General features: G+C 39.6%; 1 protein-coding gene across 2 annotated transcripts; it reads left to right on the top strand.

Annotated features, from left to right (window-relative positions):
• Positions 1-1,024: 1,024 nt before the first annotated feature.
• On the top strand, positions 1,025-20,690 carry aox6 (aldehyde oxidase 6). 2 transcript variants are annotated; one of them, XM_057830061.1, is made up of 35 exons: positions 1,025-1,144; positions 2,046-2,103; positions 2,219-2,315; positions 3,315-3,423; positions 3,647-3,773; positions 3,897-3,958; positions 4,040-4,102; positions 4,209-4,289; positions 8,136-8,280; positions 8,360-8,452; positions 8,526-8,677; positions 8,778-8,871; positions 8,943-9,052; positions 9,135-9,319; positions 9,478-9,640; positions 9,708-9,785; positions 10,664-10,833; positions 10,902-11,028; positions 14,950-15,072; positions 15,161-15,257; positions 15,327-15,451; positions 15,525-15,658; positions 15,750-15,837; positions 15,897-15,983; positions 16,665-16,856; positions 16,979-17,206; positions 17,269-17,364; positions 17,431-17,559; positions 17,779-17,853; positions 17,930-17,982; positions 18,524-18,638; positions 18,709-18,774; positions 18,890-19,078; positions 19,160-19,324; positions 20,503-20,690. In XM_057830061.1, the coding sequence occupies exons 1-35, from the start codon at positions 1,091-1,093 to the stop codon at positions 20,551-20,553; spliced, it is 3,981 nt and encodes a 1,326-aa protein (XP_057686044.1). In that variant the 5' UTR covers positions 1,025-1,090; the 3' UTR covers positions 20,554-20,690. The 2 variants fall into 2 exon arrangements, with proteins under 2 accessions (XP_057686044.1, XP_057686042.1); XM_057830059.1 differs by having other exon boundaries at positions 4,037-4,102.
• Positions 20,691-20,927: the final 237 nt, after the last annotated feature.

Below are 20,927 nucleotides of genomic sequence, written 5' to 3'. Positions count from 1 at the left end.
AAGTATTTTAAATTAACACTAAACACTATTGTAGTACCTCTAAAGTGAGAATTATGATTTTACTCTCGTTATCCAGGCTTTAAAGTAAGAATTCTGACCAGCTGTTTTTTTTTTCTTCTTCACTGACTCATTGCCTTTTCCTCAAGACTGAAATCAGATTTTTATTTATGTTTTGCAGGAATTACATCTGCTTGGTGTTTTGTTCATGTTTGGCACGGTGTTTGAGTGCTCAACATGTCTGCCTCATAGTTTTGCGATCAAGGGTTCAATTCTGGACTTTGACCTTATATGTGGTGTGTGAATGTTCAACCCATCTGTGGGCTTTCTTTGGGTTTTCCAGATTCATCCCGCATCTCAGTAACATGCATGGTAGAATAAGTTCTCCGTAAGTGTGAAAGTATTTTGTTTATATGTACCCTGCGATTGACAGGCACCATGTTCAAGGAAAAAACAAACATGGGAAATCGGGATACAGAAACAGAAGTACTTTATACGCTATCTGACCTCAACTGGCGTAACAAAGTATTCACTTATTTAACCCTTTCAAATAGCAATTACCCCCCCCCCCCAAAATAAATTATATATTTAAAAAAAAAATAATAATAATAATATAAATAAAATAGATTCCTACACTCACTGCAATTTTTTGAAAAGCTGTGGTACGCATTGTCCCAACTGGTGTGAAAGGCAGCAAGAAGACAGAGAAGACTAAGAAAGACAGCTTTGAAATCTTTTCACTTCTTTCAATTCTGTGTTCAGCGAACCTTTTGGCAAGAATTATGTTTTAATGAATTTCTTAGTTTAGTTTTGGCATTAAACGCCTAATTATCTGCCTTCTTAACTTTGCTGTCATTGTGTGATAACCTAATTACTTTAATCCAGTGGTTTTTGAATCCTTTGGGCACTATGAAGACAAGCAGTAGCAAGAGGAGGATTACCACATAGGAGTTGCATACAACTTCATCCCACCCACTTTTGAAATGATAGGCACACCCCCGCTTCTGCATGAGCAACATTCCTCATTATTTGGCTCTGATCAGCTGATCAGCGATCAGCATTGTATTTTGATGGTGGAGTCCTCAAAGTGAAAATGTCCACAGGAGCAGAAAAAGACACTTTGCTCTTCTTTGTTAATGGAAAAAAGGTAGGTTTTTATTGGTGAGTCTCTTTTTCCCAGTGTGGCTGCATGTATGCCAATGTTCTGCGTTAATTGTGTGCATTGCAAACATGCCCATTTCATTAAAATATTGTAGCTATTTTCACCCAGTTGTGTACGTAAAATATACGCAATATTAGAAATACTCAATAACAATGTTACCTCTCCTCTAAATGTCAATCTGATCTTAGTAATATGTTTGCTTACTACAGGTAAATACACTTGATTCTGCAAGTGTAGCTATAATGACTTAGGTAAAGTTAGTGCTATATAATACATGTGGAGCCGATACAGCAGGTTGAAACTCTTTGGTCAACATAAAAAAAGTAAACATGTTAGTAAAGTTGGTCACAGATAGTGCAGCTGTAGCAAATATGACTGGAAAGTTAATGATAAAGTTCTATAACGTGTGTTATAAATTCTGCAGTGGAAAAAAATAACCATGTACTGTACCATACACTGTATGCAAATGTCAAATTATCTTAGGTAAAGTTCTATAATGTGTGTTATAAATTCTGCAGTGGAAGAAAATAACCATGTACTCTACCATACACTGTATACAAATAACAAATTAACTTAGGTAAAATTCTCAGAAACAATGATTTGCAAACTGTGGTACTTGCAGTCGTACAATGTACAGCTCCAACGCATTGTACATTAAAGAATACCCCAATTGAATGTTTAATGTTACAGTGGTTTAAATGTGCTTTGAAGCCAGGAGAGCAGCTTTATTCAAAACAGTCAGATATGTAGAACTTTTACATACAACACATTTACAAGTAATCCTTTGGAACTGACACTGTACACTCATTGAGAGGGTTCACTCCCCTTCCTTCGTGCTGAATTTCTGGCATTGGTGTAAAAGTGACTTAATTTATGCAATCTACAGGTGACAGAGAAACATGCGGATCCTGAGACAACACTATTGTCCTTCCTCAGACAGAAGTGTATCCTTCGTTTGTGCCTGCACACAAGAGATTATGCACTCGAATTGTTAATGTAACAAATCATGTGAGTGTCATCTATATGTTCATGATTACTGCTCCTTGACCATGACGGCAGTGAGGCTAACTGGGACAAAGTATGGTTGCGGTGGAGGCGGCTGCGGGGCTTGTACTGTGATGGTCTCACGCTATCGACCTACCAACAAAACCATTTAGTATCCTTCAAAATGAAACAGTCTTCCCATACTCTTGGTATACACAGTATATTGTCAAAACATTTGGTTCATTCATTGAGAATTTCACATTTTGAGGGACATTACAACTGGCTGCCAGCAAATACTGATTAAACCAACATTTGTTTGCTGCAGCATGGACTAGATGAAGCAATCCCTTGATACAGATTAACACAAAACATCACAGAAGAGGACAAAGGTCAAATGCATTAAATACTTATTTGCCAAACTCTCTTTAATTTGAATATGATTTCTGTAGAAATAACATGTGAATGTTGAGTTTAAGCTAGAATTAATTGGATATGTGGGGATATAATAACTAATTCTGTAAAAAAAAAAAAAAAATTCCGCAGTGCATGTAGTTTTTATATCCAATGAGATGTAGCCACGAATCGCTGTGTTGACTTCTGGTCACCAGGTTACCGTGAAAGAAAGATTAGCTTCGGAATTGCTTTAGTTTCTCAAGAAACAGTGAAGCGAATCCATATTTGGTTTGAAGAGCAGAAAGACTGCATCTACAGTACAACAGGCACAGCTGTACCACTGTGCTTCACAAAACACATAATAACAAAACAACCTTGCAACAATCAGCTAACCAAAAACTGCCTTTTGCAGACCTTAGTCCTTTTTTTTTTTGCAGCCCAGAGCAGGTACGCACATTAAAAACAGTTCTATTAAAAAAATGAATGGGCTGCAAGAAACATGTGCATGTTGTAAAAGTGGGAGGTTTCCAGCATACCTGACAACAACTACCAAAAGGTGGAGAAATAAGAAATAATGCAGATTTACAACGGCGTAGTCATACCAATTTCATCTTGGGCTACTAATGTACAAATAACTCCTACATATTGGGTCTGGACTTTTTCTAATGTCTTGATGGATTGGTATTAGTTTCAGAATGTCACATTAGTCCGTGCATACTTGCATTTTTCTGTTTGAAAACCTAAGGTCAACGTTTGGACACCTTTACAATCGCAACAGTCATTATTCTGCTAACGCCTGCTTGCTTCCACTCTGCCAGCTACATGGAGCTGCCATCACCACTGTGGACGGCATCGGTTGCACTAAAAACCGGATTCACCCAGTCCAGGTCAAGCCTGTATTACTCATGTGATTACTCATTTACTATAACAATGCATCAGTAGACTACAAACTTTGGTCAGTCGCTGTATTCGGAATCATTCACTCATTTCCCTACTCCTTATTCCAGGACATTTAAATGCCGATATTGGCACTGTTGATTGCACCATTGATGTTGCATGATTACAACACTCAATATGACAGTGTCATTAGTAGTCATGATTTGCTTCCAGGAGCGAATAGCAAAGGCGCACGGGTCACAATGCGGCTTCTGCACTCCGGGCATGGTGATGTCCATGTATACCCTGCTGCGGAACAACCCTCAGCCCACCCTAGATGATATCACCCAGGCATTGGCCGGTACCTTTTGATTAACTCAATTTGTATTCCACCCTCCCAAACTTTTCCTGCATAAGCATAAGCATTGATCAAAATATCCCCCTGACAAACAATTTACTTTTGATCTTTGCCTTCATAATTCAGGGAATCTTTGCCGGTGCACTGGCTACCGTCCCATCATTGATGGCTGCAGGACCTTCTGTAAGGTATATCTGATTTCATGCTATGAATTCACACCAGTTTTTAGTTATTTTGTAGCTAAAACTATTGTTATTTAATCCAAGCAGGAAGTCAACTGTTGTCAAGTCAACGGAGGCACAAATTGTGGAATCACAAAAGAACAAATTGATGTCAGTTGAGCTAGTAACGGATGGTTTCTCTTCTTGGTATTTCACATGAAAAACTATTTTAATCCAGCGTGATGAATTCTTTACTTGTCCGTGTCATGTTTTACAGGAAACTCCTTTGTTGTTTGACAAATCAGAGTTCATGCCTTTGGACCAAACACAAGACTTGATCTTTCCACCAGAACTGATTGTAGGCATCTTCATGTACAAACAGAATAGAATAGAATGCCTTTATTGTCATTGTGCAGCATTAAAGTGTCGCCATAATGTGCACCTCATAAAACAAAAGCAAAAGTTCACCAAGGCTAATATAAAAACAAAGGTTACCGCTGCAGGGCTGAGACCGAAAAGTGGTATTTCACACATGGCAAAATAATACGTAGTGGTAATATAACAGAGTGCAACAGCGTGTACATGACAACTTACAGTACTCATACAAGGAGGCAAATGGCTGACCTGAAATGATAGTGCAAATGACAGTTTGTGCATAGAAATTGATGTAACAGTGCAAAAATGTTATAATCTAACTGTGCAAATATTGCATAAACTGTACCCAGATTATAGAGTACCCTGATTGGGACAGATGTCTGAGAACATACAGTGTATCACAAAGTGAGTACACCCCTCGCATTTCTGCAGATATTTAAATATATCTTTTCATGGGACAAGACTGACAAAATGACACAATGAACAGTAGTCTGTGTGCAGCTTATATAATAGAGTTAATGTATTTTCCCCTCAAAATAACTCAAAATATAGCCATTAATATCTAAAGCCCTGGCAACAAAAGTGAGTACGCCGCATAGAAACTACGTACATCCCTAAATGTCCAAATTGAGTAGTGCTTGTCATTTTCCCTCCAAAATGTCATGTGTTTCGTTACAGGAGTGCTGTCAGCATTGCTGCAGATTGAAGAGGTGGGGGGTCAGCCTGTTAGTGCTCGTACCATACAGGGGTCGCGTTAACCGAATATTTTCCGTCGTTGACCGGTTTTTTAAAACGGTGACGGAAAAAACTGAAGTCCATCCGTCATTTTGACAGGTTGCAATTAACACCCCAGACCACAGGGTGGCGAGTGAGCATATTAATTAGCTATTGTCTCTCTTGATGCATGACGTTGTTGGCCTTACTCGGAAAAATGTCCGAACTAGCATTCAGGTGTAGCAAACACGGAAACGTTAGGAAGCTTTGGAGAGCATTGTCTAAGGCTACGTTCATTCTACAGGTCTTAATGCACGAATCCAATTTTTTCGTGTTTTTCCAACTCGAGTCAGGCATTAACTTGACGGTCTGAACGGGACAAGTCGCATAGAAGTGGACCATTTCAAATCTGATCTGGGTCATTTTTGTATGTGGTTCAAATCCGATCTGGGCCACATTTTTCCAGACTGTCCCAGCGGTCTGTACCGTCCAGTGTCCCAAATCCGATTTCAGCTGTGCATTATTAGCGCCTAGCTTGCAGTGAACACGGCTTTTGGGGAAGGGCCGGGCTTGACAACAGTCATAAAAAAATAAAAATGGGTTGAGGATAAGCATGAGCATGATCGGTTTTCTCTCTGCTCTATGTGAGCTATATTTCAACATTTCCTACACGGCCGAGAGTCGGGAGAGGGATCTGGCTGCAGCCCGTCTTGGAGAGTCGGAGCGAACTGCCCGTATGTGTGTGTGACATGCACGGACAGTGCGTGCATGCTATCGATCCATATAAACTGTGAATATAAACCTAAACGGGGATTATTTATGTCTGTTATTTGTCTCTTCCTTTTGAAAAGCAAAATATGATATCCCTGGAATGACGGATGACTTGTCATTTGTTTTGATGCTTCTGCGCACCGGCGCGTGTCGGACTGCGAATTAGAGCGCATGCGTAATACTTGAATGGTCTCAATGGACAAAAGCAGTCGGAACGGGCACGCCAAAAAAACGGATATGACAAAAAAATCGGATTTGTGCATTAAGACCTGTAGTATGAACGTAGCCTAATTGAATGAGCAGGGACAAACAGCTTGGAGTCAGAAGTACGTGCGCTATTGTCAAACCTGAACGCACCCCGAGTCTTGGATGACAAATCAACAGAGCAGAGAGTAGACACAACATGGCTGGTAGTTTCTTCAATTTATTCAGAGTTGAGTAAGTAACGCACCGCTTTTGACCAACACTGCTATTGAATATGTCATTATTATCATTTAAAAAATTTAAGTGACGGGTAAAAATAGATTATGACCAGATTTTTATGACCCTGTCAGTCAAAATGACAGACAACGAAAAAGTCTAGCGCAACCTCTGGTACCATACGCCGCACTCTACATCAAATTGGTGTGCATGGCTGTCACCTCAGGAGGAAGCCTCTTTTGAAGATGGTACACAAGAAAGCCCGCCCGTCTCATCAGACCATTGGACATAGTTCCAGTAATCCATGTGCTTTGTTGACATGTCTTCAGCAAACTGTTTGGGGGCTTTCTTGTGTACCGTCTTCAGAAGAGGCTTCCTCCTGGGGTGACAGCCATGCACTCCAATTGGATGTAAAGTCCGGCGTATGGTCTGAGCACTAACATCTTGAGCTCCCACCTCTTCAATCTCTGCAGTAATGCTGACAGCACTCCTGTAACGATTCACATGACATTTTGGAGGGAAAATGACAAGCAGTACTCAATTTGGATATTTAGGGATGTATGTAGTTTCTAAGGGGCGTACTCACTTTTGTTGCCAGGGGTTTAGATATTAATGGCTATATTTTTGAGTTATTTTGAGGGGAAAATACATTAACTCTATTATATAAGCTGCACACAGACTACTGTTCATTGTGTCAAAGGCTAGGTTCATACTACAGGTCTTAATGCACAAATCTGATTTTTTGTCATATCTGTTTTTTTGGCGTGCCCATTCAGGCTGCTTTTGTCCATTGAGACCGTTCAAGTATTACGCATGCGCACTAATTCGCAGTCCGACACGCGCTGAGCAAGAAGACCCGCATGCGCAAAAGCATCAAAACAAATTACCACACATGCTGGGTGTCACCCGTCATTCCAGGGATATCATATTTTGATTTTCAAAAAGAGGACACAAATATCAGACATAAATAATCCCCGTTTAGGCTTATATTCAAAGTTTACAGTATATGGATCGATATTATGAACGCATTGTCCGTGCATGTCACACACACATACGGGCAGTTTGCCCCGACTCTCGGCCGTGTAAGCAATGTTGAAATATTGCTCATATAGAGCAGAGAGAAAACCGATCATTCTCAGGCTTATCATCAACCCATTTAAATTTTTTTATGACTGTTGTCAAGCCCGGCCCTTCCCCAAAAGCCGTGTTCAATGCAAGCTAGGCGCTAATAACGCACAGCTGCACCGCTACCGTAGCGTCTCTCTTGCTCTTTGATGACGTAATTGCTGCATGAATTCCAATTTGGGAGGCTTGACAGTACAGACCGCCGCGACATTCTGGAAAAATGTAACCCAGATCGGATTTTTAATGGTCCAGTTCTATGTGACTTGTCACGTTCAGACCGGGAAGTTAATGCCTCACTCGAGTCGAAAAAACACGAAAAAATCGGATTCATGCATTAAGACATTAAGATTAGTATGAACCAAAGTGTCATTTTGTCAGTGTTGTCCCATGAAAAGTTATACTTAAATATCTGCAGAAATGCGAGGGGTGTACTCACTTTTGTGATACACTGTATTACTTCGTGAGATACATGTGACAACGCTCAGGAATTAGCAGTGCAATGACAATGACATTTCAAGAAATACATTAATTTACGATGTACACCATAGGGAAGTATGGTGACTTAGCATGTCTGTCTCAGTCAAGATTGGAATCGTGGCTCAGGGAGTTTGCATGTTCTCCCCATGTTTTCCAGTGGATTTTCAATACATTTGTACGCTATCTCCCCAAATAAGATGTGACTGGTTTAAATTTACCCTGACGTTACTGAGAACGGACAGTATAGAAAGTGGATGGATTAATGGCAGGACGGACGGACGGATGTTGTGCTGCTCATCTGACCTGCTTTTCTTGGCCCTAGCTAATGATGGAGACCACCAAGCCCCAAATGCTCACCTTTCGTGGGGAGAGGGTGACATGGGTGTCCCCCGTCCTGCTAGAGGAGCTAGTGCAGCTGAAGACTAGCAACCCAGAGGCTCCACTGATCATGGGAAACACTAATATAGGTCAAAATTAATATCATGTCTTCTGAAGAATTAGATAAATTTTGCATGTTATGTGCTGACCTCTGTACTTTGTTTTAAGGGGTGAATATAAAATTTAAAGGCGTCGTGCATCCACTAGTGATATCTGCCATTCGAGTAAAGGAGCTATATGAGGTGACTGTGACAAAACACGGTGGGTAAAAGCCCCTAGATATTGCTTTGACAGTCATTACTTGGTCAATTGACCAGTTATTGGTTCCCAATAGGTGTTTGGATGGGGGTGGGCTTAACCCTTTCGGAGATGTGGATGGTTTTAAAGAAGATATGCAACCAGTATCCAGTGGAGAAGACAGAGCTCTTTAAGGCACTAATCAAGCAGCTGGGAAACCTGGGAAGCCAACAGATTCGCAATGTTGCTGTAAGTATAGCCTTCCAAAAGGGCCTTCAACAAGGAAGGATCATGGGGAAGTCACTGTAAAACAATTAAGAAACATCTGACCGGCATTTTGTTTCTTTAGACTCTTGGAGGAAACATCATGAGCGCGTATCCAAACTCAGACCTGAACCCAGTCCTGGCGGCTGGGAATTGCAGTGTGAGCACCCTCTGCTGTGGTAAGAGTTAGAGCTGCGGAAACTTCAGGTGAAATCTTCACTTTGACACATTCCGTATGGTACTTCTCCAGATGGACGACGTGAGGTTCCTCTCGATAAAGAATTCTTTGTGAGCTTTGGAAAAACGGTGCTGAAGCCAGAAGAGATAGTAACGTCTGTGCTGATTCCTTTTTCCAGACAAGTAAAAATCTTGCCAATACATACTTATTAAACACATTGAAGCTAGCATGAATATTTTTTGCACATGCCATCGTTTTCCACAGAGAGAGTTTGTTCGAGCATTTCGCCAAGCTCCAAGGAAGGAGAGTGCTTTTGCCACAGTAACTACCGGCATGCGAGTGTTGTTCGCTGAAGGATTCAGAGAAGTGGAAGATGTTGCTATATACTACGGAGGGGTAGGGCCAACAACAGCTAGAGCCACCAAAACCTGCGCTTCTATTGTTGCAAGGCCAGTCTTTTTTTTCTTCTTCTTCTTATTTTCCATGTTGTTTGTGTTGATTTTCAAATGTTGGATCCAAGGCAATTAATAATATTCTTTATTATTGAAGATGTTTTAACTTAAAGTCCATCTGTTAATTGGTGTTAAATCAACTAAATTTCTTTCAGACCTTGGAATGATGAAACCCTCAGCCGGGCTTATGATATCCTCATGAAGGAATTTGATCTCCTACCTTCAATTCCGGGTGGAAAAGCAGAATTCCGCCGAGCTCTGACTGTCAGCTTCCTCTTCAAATTCAACCTAGAGGTCCTGCAGATCCTCGGAGAGATGGTAACCACTTGCCTCATTGTTCACCTTGTTTAAATTGTGGAGGTTTTTAACTAATTGTATGTTCCAGAATCTGATTGAAGACAATGTTGTGGTGAACATTAAGCCGCTACCCAGAGAAATCCAGCAGAGCCAGCAGCAGTTCCAGGTATCGCTTGGCTATCGGACCCAAATTTCATATCCCACTGTTACTGGAGAGTTAGAGCTTAATTTTAACCAAATAGTGATAAGAGTTGTGATAAAAGGAGGGGGCCCAAGATGGACTCTTTAGGGTCACTGATGGGGACCAGCGACAGAAAGAAGGTGAATGAGTAATTTGAATAAACTGTGGTGGCTAGAAAGGTAGTGGAAGAAATTAAAGCGATGCTATTAAAAGATTGCATGCTAAAAAGGGGTCTCAGACTCAATTGATTCGGCGATTGCAAGAGATAGAGTCAGGGTGATTACATTCCATAAAAAGGTTTCAAATATCAAAAAAGGAATTCTCCAGCCTTCCATTTTAATGAAGTCGAAAACAAGATTTTGACTAGCTCTAATGCCTCTGCTATATTACATATTCTGCAGCATGTCTTGCCCAGTAATGACGTCTTGTATTACAATGCTTCAGCATTGCAATATTTCTGTGCAGTAATCCACACCAGGACGCTCCTGCATTCAAGGGGGAAAAAAATTGAAGTCTCCCTCATTACCTTAAATTGGCTTTGATGGTCCCCAAACTTAGACTTCACAGCAGGAATGACTGGGTGACAGGATACGTTTTCCTTTTGCTCATGGGCATGGTAGTGTGGGAAAACTCTAACCCTTAAATACTGAGTGATCCGAATGCGCCACAGGTGCGTCACACAGCCCCGCCCATCCATCTTAACCAGATGCTGGAATGAAAAAAAAGACTGAGAACACACACACATAGCTCGATCGATCCGTCCGTCCGTCCGTCCGTCCATTCATCATCCATCCATCATCCATCCATCCATCCATGACAACATATCTCATGGCCATCATTTAAAAACCGTGGCTCTTTTTCAGCATGTGTCTGAGTGTCAGAGCGATCAGGATCTTGTGGGCCGCCCCATCATGCATAGTTCCGCCATAAGCCAGGCCACGGGTGAGGCAATTTACTGCGATGACCTCCCTAAGATCGATGGCGAGCTTTTCCTTGCTCTGGTCACAAGTTCACATGCACATGCTAAGATCATGTAAGGAAAACAATCCTGAGTATTATCTCATATTCCTCCTGCTTCATGTTTTATTTTTATTTCAACAGAAATGTGGACACAAGCGATGCCCTGCTACTTCCTGGTGTCGCTGAAATCATCACAGCAAAAGATATTCCTGGGAAGAAAACCCGTGTCATTTTGGGTTATGATGAAGAAATACTCGCTGAGTCACAGGTAAATAATTAATCTTATTCAACTTTGTTGCGAAAAGTTAGGCTACTGTGTAATTTTTAGGATTTACTGTGTTACTGTTTGATTCAAAATGTCAGAAAATGGGCAGTAAAATTAATCTGTTTTCCTAAGTCATCTGATGTCCCTAAATGCCATTTGCTCAAAATGTGTCAGAAAATGGGCAGGAATATTGATCGCTTTTCTAAAGTCATCTGATGTCCTTGAATGACATTTTGCATAGAATGTTTATAAAATCGCTTTGCTTTCATGCAGGAATATGTAAATGAGAACATATGAACTTTTAAGAGGCCAGAACTAAATGATTTTGACTTTTTGAAATAATTATGAAAATGGTCCGAAACATTTTGCTTCAATTCTAATTTGTGAATAGTAAGCGTGATGGCAAGAATGACATTTTACTCAATTTCGCTAATCATGTCCACAATCCGGGATTTACACTAATCATCTGAGCACTCTTTCTCAGCTATCATTGTGTTTTAACTCACTTAAAATAATGAACATGCACTATTTCAACATTTAAATAAGTGTTTTTGTTAGTTTTGTTTTTACACATTACTCAACCCATTGTTGTATTTATCATCTAAGAGAGTCAATTAAAACACTCATGAATAAGCATTGCTTAATATATACGTAACGTGATTATAAGTTTTAAATAGGTGTTTTTCATTGTATATACACATTAGCTTTGTGTTGTAACACATTACTGAATCCATTGTTGTATTAATCATGTAAGAGAGTCAAATAAAACACTTATGAAAAAGCATTGCTCAACATACTACCGTAATTTTCCGAATATAATGCGCACCCCAAATTTACTTGTAAAATCTAGGGGAAATTATTGTATCCGTTTGTAATGCGCACCCTAATTTTAGCCCCAATAAATAGAAGAATACAAGAAAACAGAGCTCGTGTACAGATACAGAAATGTCATTTCACTGACTGGTGAAACATAGCACAAGCATAGCTAGCACATTGGTAGTTCAAAACATGACCATAAACTGACAATATTTACGATAATAATATGATTTGACAACTTCTCCAATTTACCAGAATCTAGGGAAACCAGAAAACAAAACAGATGTGACTTTTCTTTTAAAGGCTGCTGTATAACTTGCTTGTTTCGTCATGATGAATATATGTTTGTTCCATGGATTGATACGGTAAAATGAAAGTGAGAATGTTTAAGTTAATCGGTGACAGCTCATCGCTGTCAACACGACAGTAACAATAGGAACTATGGTTATTTGGGTTTGAGTGTTCCGACCGACAGATATACTGTAGTTGACGGACACACACAGGAAGTGTGTTGTTACGTTTGTTATGGTCCGAGTTGCGGAGCTGCAATAAACGTTGACTCAAATGAGTTCGAGAAACTAAATTCTGTGCTTTATGAAGAGTGAAAAAAACGGAATTTAACACAGACGAAATCATTTGGCCGATTAGAGGGAAGTATTACCGAAACAAAATGGTGACGTCACGTACCGTAATGGTCGGCAACGGGTCGCCGCATACGTTTCTTCAACACAACATGGCCATGTCAATTACAAAAAATTGGTTTATATACATTATATTTCTGTCTCCATCCATGTACCCGTTTATAATGTGCACCATGATTTTACAAGTTGATTTTGGGGGGAAAAAAGTGCGCTTCATATTTGGGAAATTACGGTAGTCCTTTTAAAAAAAAATTGCATATTGTGATAATGTTCATTATTTTCTGTAATGTACTGATAAACATTAGACTTTCATATATTTTGGATGCATTACACACAACTGAAGTAGTCCAAGCCTTTTATTGTTTTAATACTGATGATTTTGGCAAAAAAAGTCAAGAAAAAACAAAAATCGGCATCGAAAAAAATTTGCATATTTGCTGAGTTTTTGGTGTAATTTATTTTTCAGTTGATTGGTGTTGATTTGGGTGTTGTTTTAACACTAGTAGTGTTAGATCGCTCTTGGCGCAGTGTTAATTAAGTGAATTGAATACAGACACCTCTAGCAGACCTAAAGGTACTAGCAGAGTTAATCAGCCACACCCAGATTAAGTGCATGCGTCCGAAAACAAAGACTTGTGGGTGACGTCACACCATGAGTGTATGTCATTTTGTCTGTACATAGCTGGAGTGTATTTGTTTGAAAAAAAAACAAAACAAAAAACACATATAGGTTTAGCCTTACTTCTGTGCTAACTTAAGGGATGCAAAGTCCCTCTGTTACCGCTCACGAGCGAAACAGTAAGGTACAATTGCCAGTTAGGACCTTGTTCTGCACTTGGATCCCCCACTCATCCATAATATAAACAACATCACAATAAATATTTAAAATTAATACTAACATTGTAAGAAAACAAAAGGTGGTTACACATTTTGCATGTAAAAGGTTTGAATAGGAATTGCTTAACTTGTTCAAGTAGTATATTATGTCTTACTTAAATCATTTAGGCTTTTTTTTTCATTTAACGACATAACTTACTTAAAGCTAGGGTTGTTCCGATCATGTTTTTTTTGCTCCCGATCCCGATCATTTTAGTTTGAGTATCTGCCGATCCCGATATTTACCGATCCGATTGCTTTTTTTTGCTCCCGATTCAATTCCAATCATTCCCAATAATTTTTCCCGATCATATACATTTTGGCAATGCATTAAGAAAAAAAATGAATAAAACTCGGACGAATATATACATTCAACATACAGTACATAAGTACTGTATTTGTTTATTATGACAATAAATCCTCAAGATGGCATTTACATTATAAACATTCTTTCTGTGAGACGGATCCACGGATAGAAAGACTTGTGACTTTGTATATTGTGACTAAATATTGCCATCTAGTGTATTTGCTGAGCTTTCAGTAAATAATACTGCAGCCATTCAACCCAAATGCATGATGGGAAGTGGACCCATGACTGTGCGTAGTGCTATCAATTGATATATCTTCTCTGCGTTGGGAAATAACATAAGGTGTTAAGAAAATGATCACTTGCTACCTTGCTTCCCCACATTGCTTCCGATGATATTTCTAATCGTAGTGAGAGGGACTGTAAGGCTTTCGCCAATTAAAATAATGTTCCAAAGGCTGCCAAAATTCACTATACTCATTATACACTGCCTTTTAGCTGTCTATATAGGCATAACGGCGTCATAACAGATGGAGCGCGACAATGCGTGAGTGGGTCGTGCAGGGCATGCATTAATTGCGTTAAATATTTAACGTGATACATTAAAAAAAAAAAATTACTGCCGTTATTGGGATAAATTTGATAACCCTACCTTAAGCCTAAACTAAAGACTCTGGATAAGTGTAAGATATTCTGTCTGTAACGTTAAATACAATTAGAAAACGATTTAATTAAAAAAAAAAAAAAAATATATATATATATATATATATATATTAAAATAAGGCATGGCTGATATTTTTTGCCGATTCCGATACTTTGAAAATGACGTGATCGGACCCGATCGATCGGCATCCATCTCTACTTAAAGCAGTTGTGTGTCACCACATGAAATAAGGTTCTTGTATAAATACTATTTCATTTTCTTGAGTGTGGTTACACATTTTGCATGTATAAGGTTTGATCTGGAATTGCTTAACTTTTCAATTAGTTTATTAAGTCTTACTTGAATCATTTAGGCATTTTTCATTGAACTATAGAACTTAATAGTTACTTAAAGCAGTTGTGTGAAACCACTTGAAATAAGGTCCTTGCATAAATACCAAGTTTCATTTTTTTGAGTGCAGTTTGTCAGTCCTTAGGTAAATAGGGATAAGAGCAGTGGAATGCAAGATGATGAATTGCTCAAAAAAGTCTGGTTTACTCCCTGAAAATGTGCCCCCCTCTCAACTTCTTAATTGATTGATACCCGACTGCATGTTCAATGCTGCTATTGTTTGTATCCAGGTGTCTTGCATTGGTCAGATAGTGTGTGCTGTATTGGCGGACACCAGAGCCCATGCCAAAAGAGGTGCATCAGCGGTGAAAATTAGCTATGAAGACTTGCCGGAACCCATTTTTACTATCGAGGTGTATTTACAGTAACATCTTACAAAAGGAAGAATATTTCTATGGAATGGTACATTTCTTACAACTTGTCTGTTCCTTTTTGGAACAGGACGCCATCAAAAGTTCTTCCTACTATGAGCCAAGGAGGAAGATCGAGAGAGGAAATGTGGAAGAGGCCTTCAAAAGTGTTGATCAGGTTCATGAAGGTAATTGTTTTCATACCCTGTGTTGTAAAATGACCCACTGAATTGTGAATCTTTTGACATTTTGCTCAGGGATAATCCGTATCGGAGGCCAAGAGCATTTCTACATGGAGACCCAAAGCATGCTAGTCGTGCCAGTGGGCGAGCAGACAGAGTTTAAAATTTATATATCGTCTCAATGGCCTACATCCGTGCAGGTACTTTGGTTCCGTCCGCAATGCGTTTCCTCACTTATGACATCAGGTGAGCCATCATATTTCCTGGCTCTAGATGGCTGTTGCCGAGACATTGGCCATCCCGGCAAATCGAGTCAGCTGTCATGTCAAGAGACTGGGCGGAGCATTTGGAGGGAAAGTTGTTAAAACCAGCATATTGGCTTGTATCACCTCTGTTGCTGCATGGAAGTGGGTTTTCATAGATCACAAACAAAAAAAAAGCAAAAACCCAAGCTGTTGTTCTTCCGGTCAAAATACTGGGTTCTGATTTTTCCTTAAGGACTAATCGTGCAGTCCGCTGTGTTCTGGAGCGAGGTGAGGATATGCTGATCACTGGCGGAAGGCACCCTCTGCTGGGAAAATATAAGGTATTGTCAAATTAAAAATTAATTTAGGAGCAGTTTGTCAGAATGTGTGTGTTTTTCAGGTTGGTTTCCAGAAAAATGGAAAGATCCTGGCAGCGGATATCCAACTATGGACCAATGCTGGCAACGCAGTTGATGAATCCATCTTTGTACGTAGCTTTATTCCACACCTACATATTGGCCACATTTAAACCAAAAGAGAACAGATAAAGAACTTACTAATTAATAAGAATTTTGATTTTATGGTTTTGTCCGAAAAATGGTTGTTATCTTTGTGTCCAGAAGCCTTCACTTTAACAGCTTGTTATAATGTTTTTAGAAAAGCAAGACAACAGGTAAGGTGGTGGTGTTCTATAATGTTAAAAAACACACACCTTAGATGTCATGAACTTAAACTTCCTCCTGAGATTTTGCTGGAATTTATTGTTGTCAATATTATTGCACCATCAGTCTTTTAAGAAAAAAAACTAAAGGTTTCCTGGACAGACTGGTTGTGTTGGTGCAGTATTTTTGGACCTAAAGAAGGCCTTTGTAACTTGACTCACAAAATCATGCCTCCTTCTAAACTCTACAAAGATTGTCTGCATGTTTTCCAAACAAAATAATGTAATTGCAGTTCAAATGCTTCAGGGGTGAGGAGCTTAAACTGGTTCAAGACTTCAACTACCTTGGAGTCGTCCTTGAATCAGATTTTACTTTCAAAAGTCAAGTCAAGAAAATTTCTAAAGCAATCAAATTCAACCTACGCAATTTAAAATGTAATAGAAATATTGGAAAAGATAACATATAAGAGTCAGAGCTGACAGATCTAGACTTTGATTATCTTGCAGGTGGTGGAGAAGATCCTGCTACATTTGGATAATGCCTACAACATTCCAAATCTGCGTGGCCGAGCTGCTGCCTGCAGAACCAATCTGCCCTCCAACACCTCTTTCAGAGGCTTTGGTGTGCCTCAGGTGGCCTGCGTTGTGGAGAACTTGATCAATGATGTGGGGCTAGTGCTACAGTGTCCTGCTGATCAGGTCAAATAAAATTTAACTGATATACACAGCAATAATTTACAAGCACCTCAACTTTTGAATTTTTTTTTTTTTTTTATATATAAGCATGAGTTTTGATAATGTTAATCATAATGATTGACCAGGTTCGGGAAAACAACATGTACAAAGGGCCGTCACTCACCCACTACAAAGTGGAGTTCAGCCCGGAGAACTTGCTGCGTTGTTGGGAAGATTGTAAGGTCAAGTCAGACTTTAGTGTTCGTCGTGTTGCTGTGGACATGTTTAACCAGCAAAACCGTTGGAAGAAAAGGGGCCTGGCAATCATCCCGATCAAATATGGCATCGCCTTTGCAGAGGGCGTCATGAATCAAGTAGGTTGATTCTGTTTGTGTGGCAGCTTTCAAAACCACGAGGAAATGTTCTGTATATTTAGGCAGCTGCTCTGGTGAACATCTATGGAGATGGCTCTGTTCTGGTAACACATGCTGGGACAGAGATGGGTCAAGGAGTTCATACCAAAATTCAACAGGTAGGAAGTTGATGGTTTAAGCCGGTGTTATATTTCAGAATAATCTCTCCATAAATTTGCGGGCAGGTGGCGAGCAGGGAACTTCACATCCCATTGTCAAAGGTCTACATCAGTGAAACCAGCACCAGCGCAATCCCCAACGGATTTCCCTCTGCCGCTTCTTTTGGCACTGATGCCAATGGCATGGCCGTCAAGGTCTAAACCATTTTTCTACCTTTTTTCAATGACTATTTTCAAGCACGAGCATACAGACTGCCTGTTTCGCTTGAAATGTATAGTTTATGGTAAATGATTGAATAATGATGGGAGTAATACATTTCAGATCTTAATAATTCAGGCCCTATGTGATGATCAAATTATCTTTCAAGCTTTTAACTACAAATGTCAACAAAGTCATATTATTTCTTTCCTAAGAATGCCTGCCAGACTCTATACCAGCGACTGGAGCCAATCCGCAAGAAGAACCCTAAAGGAACTTGGGAGAATTGGGTGCGTTGGGATGAGAAATGAGTCTCTATGTCACAAACAAAACAGCTTTAGTAGTATTTTATGACTTTCTTCACAGGTCAGTGCAGCGATTATGGAGAAGATCAGTTTGTCTGCGACTGGATATCACAGGTGAGCCTCTGACATTCTACTAGATAGTAATGTTTGAGATCCTCAGTACTAAGAGACCTAAGTATAGTGAGACGTTATGCAAGTAAATAGATGAGTTCTCGACAGGGGTACTTTTTTTTTTTATTTTATTTTTTAAATATTTTGCATAACTGCATTTGCCTCTTCTGACAGGCCTAGGCGTAGTGTAAAGCCACAATTACATTATCAGGAAATTTGGAAGAGACAATTATTATAATACTCTTGTTGATGTGACTTTGGCTTGTCCAGACGTCCAGCAACTACACTTTATGAAACCAGTTTACTTCTTGAAATACACTTTTCCACTCTCTTTTGTTTAAAAAAAAAAAAAAAAAAAAGTTTTTGTATTAAAAGCGTACATGCAAAAAATGTGGGTTTTGGAAATTTAAAGCAGATGAATTTAGCTTCAATGGTGAACATTGATTCTATAAGTAATTTCAGGTACTGACTTGATCCACAAATTTAAATGTCCTTGTTTACTAAACTGTGCACACGAATATAGTCTTACTGTTTGCATCAACAGGGGCGCAGACAGTCACATGGACTGGGACAAAATGGAGGGACGGCCTTACCCTTACTACACATATGGGGTCTGCTGTTGTGAAGTGGAGCTGGACTGTCTTACCGGAGACTACAGGGTCTGTTCGGCTCCTAGTATATGTCTTTTGCTATGTAGAAGACTCTCACATTGTTTTTTGGCCCTAGCAGACTGTGACGACAAACATTGTAGCTGACATTGGCCAAAGTTTGAACCCCTCCATGGACATTGGCCAAGTGAGACCTATGGCTATCCAGACAGGCTTTTTATTGTTTTTCTTACAGAGTATTGGACTTCTTCATGTAATATGAAGTAACAACCATGTGTTTCCTTGCAAATTGCCTGTTGCAGATTGAGGGGGCATTCATGCAGGGTTTGGGTCTGTTCACATTGGAGGAGTTAAAGTTTTCTCCCTCGGGTCTTCTCTACACACGAGGCCCATCTCAGTACAAAATCCCTGCAGTGTGTGACATGCCGCTGAGCTTCAATGTCTTTCTCCTCTCCGACTCCTACAATCCCCATGCCATATACTCCTCCAAGGTTAGTAGTCATGTGATGCAGGTGTCTGATTGTTGATGGTGACCTATCTGCACTTCCACTGCCGATCTGTTCTTTCTTTAGGGTATCGGCGAACCCATCCTCTTCTTGGGGAGTTCAGTGTTCTTTGCCATTAAAGATGCTATCGCAGCAGCACGCAAAGATGTCGGCCTAACAGGTCCATTTTCTCTGGACAGCCCAGCGACTGCAGAGCGGATTTGCCTTGCATGTGCATCCCCTTTCACTCAGGTGTGAAGCTGTATTTTTGACAAACAATACAGTGCTGCTCGAAAGTTTGTGAACCCCACAGGGATGGTCAGATTTTTTGTAAAAAAAACTAAAATAACCTTATTAAATGTTAAGTTATACCCAAATCCACAATACTGACATTCCAAATAATGGACCGAAACAAAAGAAATAGTTATATTGTCATTCTTTATTTAACAAAAGTGGTTGATTTAAGAAAAACTCAGATATCATGTGTGCAAAAGTATGTGAACCCCTTCAGTTAACAGGATATTGCGCCTCCTTTTGCAGAGATTACCTCAACCAAACGGTTTCTGTAGTGACTAATCAGCCTCTCACATCTACTTTGGGGGATTTTTGCCCATTCTTCCTTGCAGAACGCAGTCAGTTGAGAGAGGTTTGATGGGCGTCTGGCATGAACTGCTCGCTTCAGGTCCCGCCACAGCATTTCAATGGGATTTAGGTCAGGACTTTGACTGGGCCAGTCCAGAATACGAATCTTCTTCTTTTTCAGCCATTCCTTGGTTGTATTGCTGGAATGCTTTGGATCATTATCATGTTGCATGATCCACCTTCTGCCAAGCTTTAACTTCAAAACAGATGGCGTCAGGTTATGTTCTAGGATTTGACAATATTCCTCAGAATTCATGATTCCCTGGACTATGTGGAGTTGTCCAGGTCCTGAGGATGAAAAGCAAGCCCAGATCTTGACATTCCCACCTCCATGCTTCACTGTTGGGAGAAGGTTCTTTTGGTGGTATGCAGTGTTGACTTTTCGCCAGACATGGCGGTTTTGGTTGTGACCAAACAGTTCAATTTTGCACCTACATCAGTTGATGAAAACTCTTTTTAATTTAGTCTCGACAACACAACTGTTAAAAAAACAAAAAAAAACCTACTGAATTGATTGATTAGGAAATCAGGTTGAAATAATAGAAAATTCCAAAATGTTGAGGGGGTTCACAAACTTTTGAGCAGCACTGTATGATCGAAAAGTGCTTGCTTTTTTCAAAATTCTTATTCATTGCTTTTATGTTTGGTTTTTGTCTATTTATGAGAAATTAATCAATATATTCTTTATTGTGTTTTTAAATGTGTGACGACTTAAAGATAAGAAATTTATCAATAATTTTGTTTTTCTAAATGTGAATTCTAATTTGTTTCATTTGGTTGATTTACAGAATGGAGAGAATAAAACAGGATGTTCACAACCCTGGGCCATAGACATCTAAATGTCCGAATCACCCAGAAGTCACCATATCTTACTAACAAGTAGTTTTATTTTACTAACTCTCTGATTATTAGATTATGTACTTTGCTTGTTGCTCTTTTAAATGTAATCAATTAAAACCTCCCTCTGTCACGTTAATCCTGCTTCAGTAAGAAAAGACATATTTGACATTTTTTTGGTCTGTTTCCATTCCTCTGTCTAATTTACAGGAAAGTCAGTATTCCCCTTGAATGGCCATCTTATAGCAGTGGGGAATGAGGGGATAAAATGCTTAGGTACTGTATACTTGTTAGCCAGAAAAGCTATACTGATACATAGACTTCACTATCAGTTGATGGTAAACGGGGCCGCTCCGTAGGGGGCCGATTTTGAAAA

Source organism: Corythoichthys intestinalis, chromosome 2 (assembly GCF_030265065.1).
Source record: "Corythoichthys intestinalis isolate RoL2023-P3 chromosome 2, ASM3026506v1, whole genome shotgun sequence".
Classification (NCBI taxonomy): Eukaryota; Metazoa; Chordata; class Actinopteri; order Syngnathiformes; family Syngnathidae; genus Corythoichthys; species Corythoichthys intestinalis.
This window is presented reverse-complemented; position numbering and strand designations above follow the sequence as displayed.

Excerpts from the sequence above, each read along its gene's own strand:
- aox6 (XM_057830059.1), top strand. The coding sequence starts at position 1,091 with ATGTCCACAGGAGCAGAAAAAGACACTTTGCTCTTCTTTGTTAATGGA. Across the intron at positions 8,453-8,525 it reads GGTGACTGTGACAAAACACG|GTGTTTGGATGGGGGTGGGC; the intron begins GTGGGTAAAAGC and ends GGTTCCCAATAG. Across the intron at positions 15,984-16,664 it reads CAGTTGATGAATCCATCTTT|GTGGTGGAGAAGATCCTGCT; the intron begins GTACGTAGCTTT and ends ATTATCTTGCAG.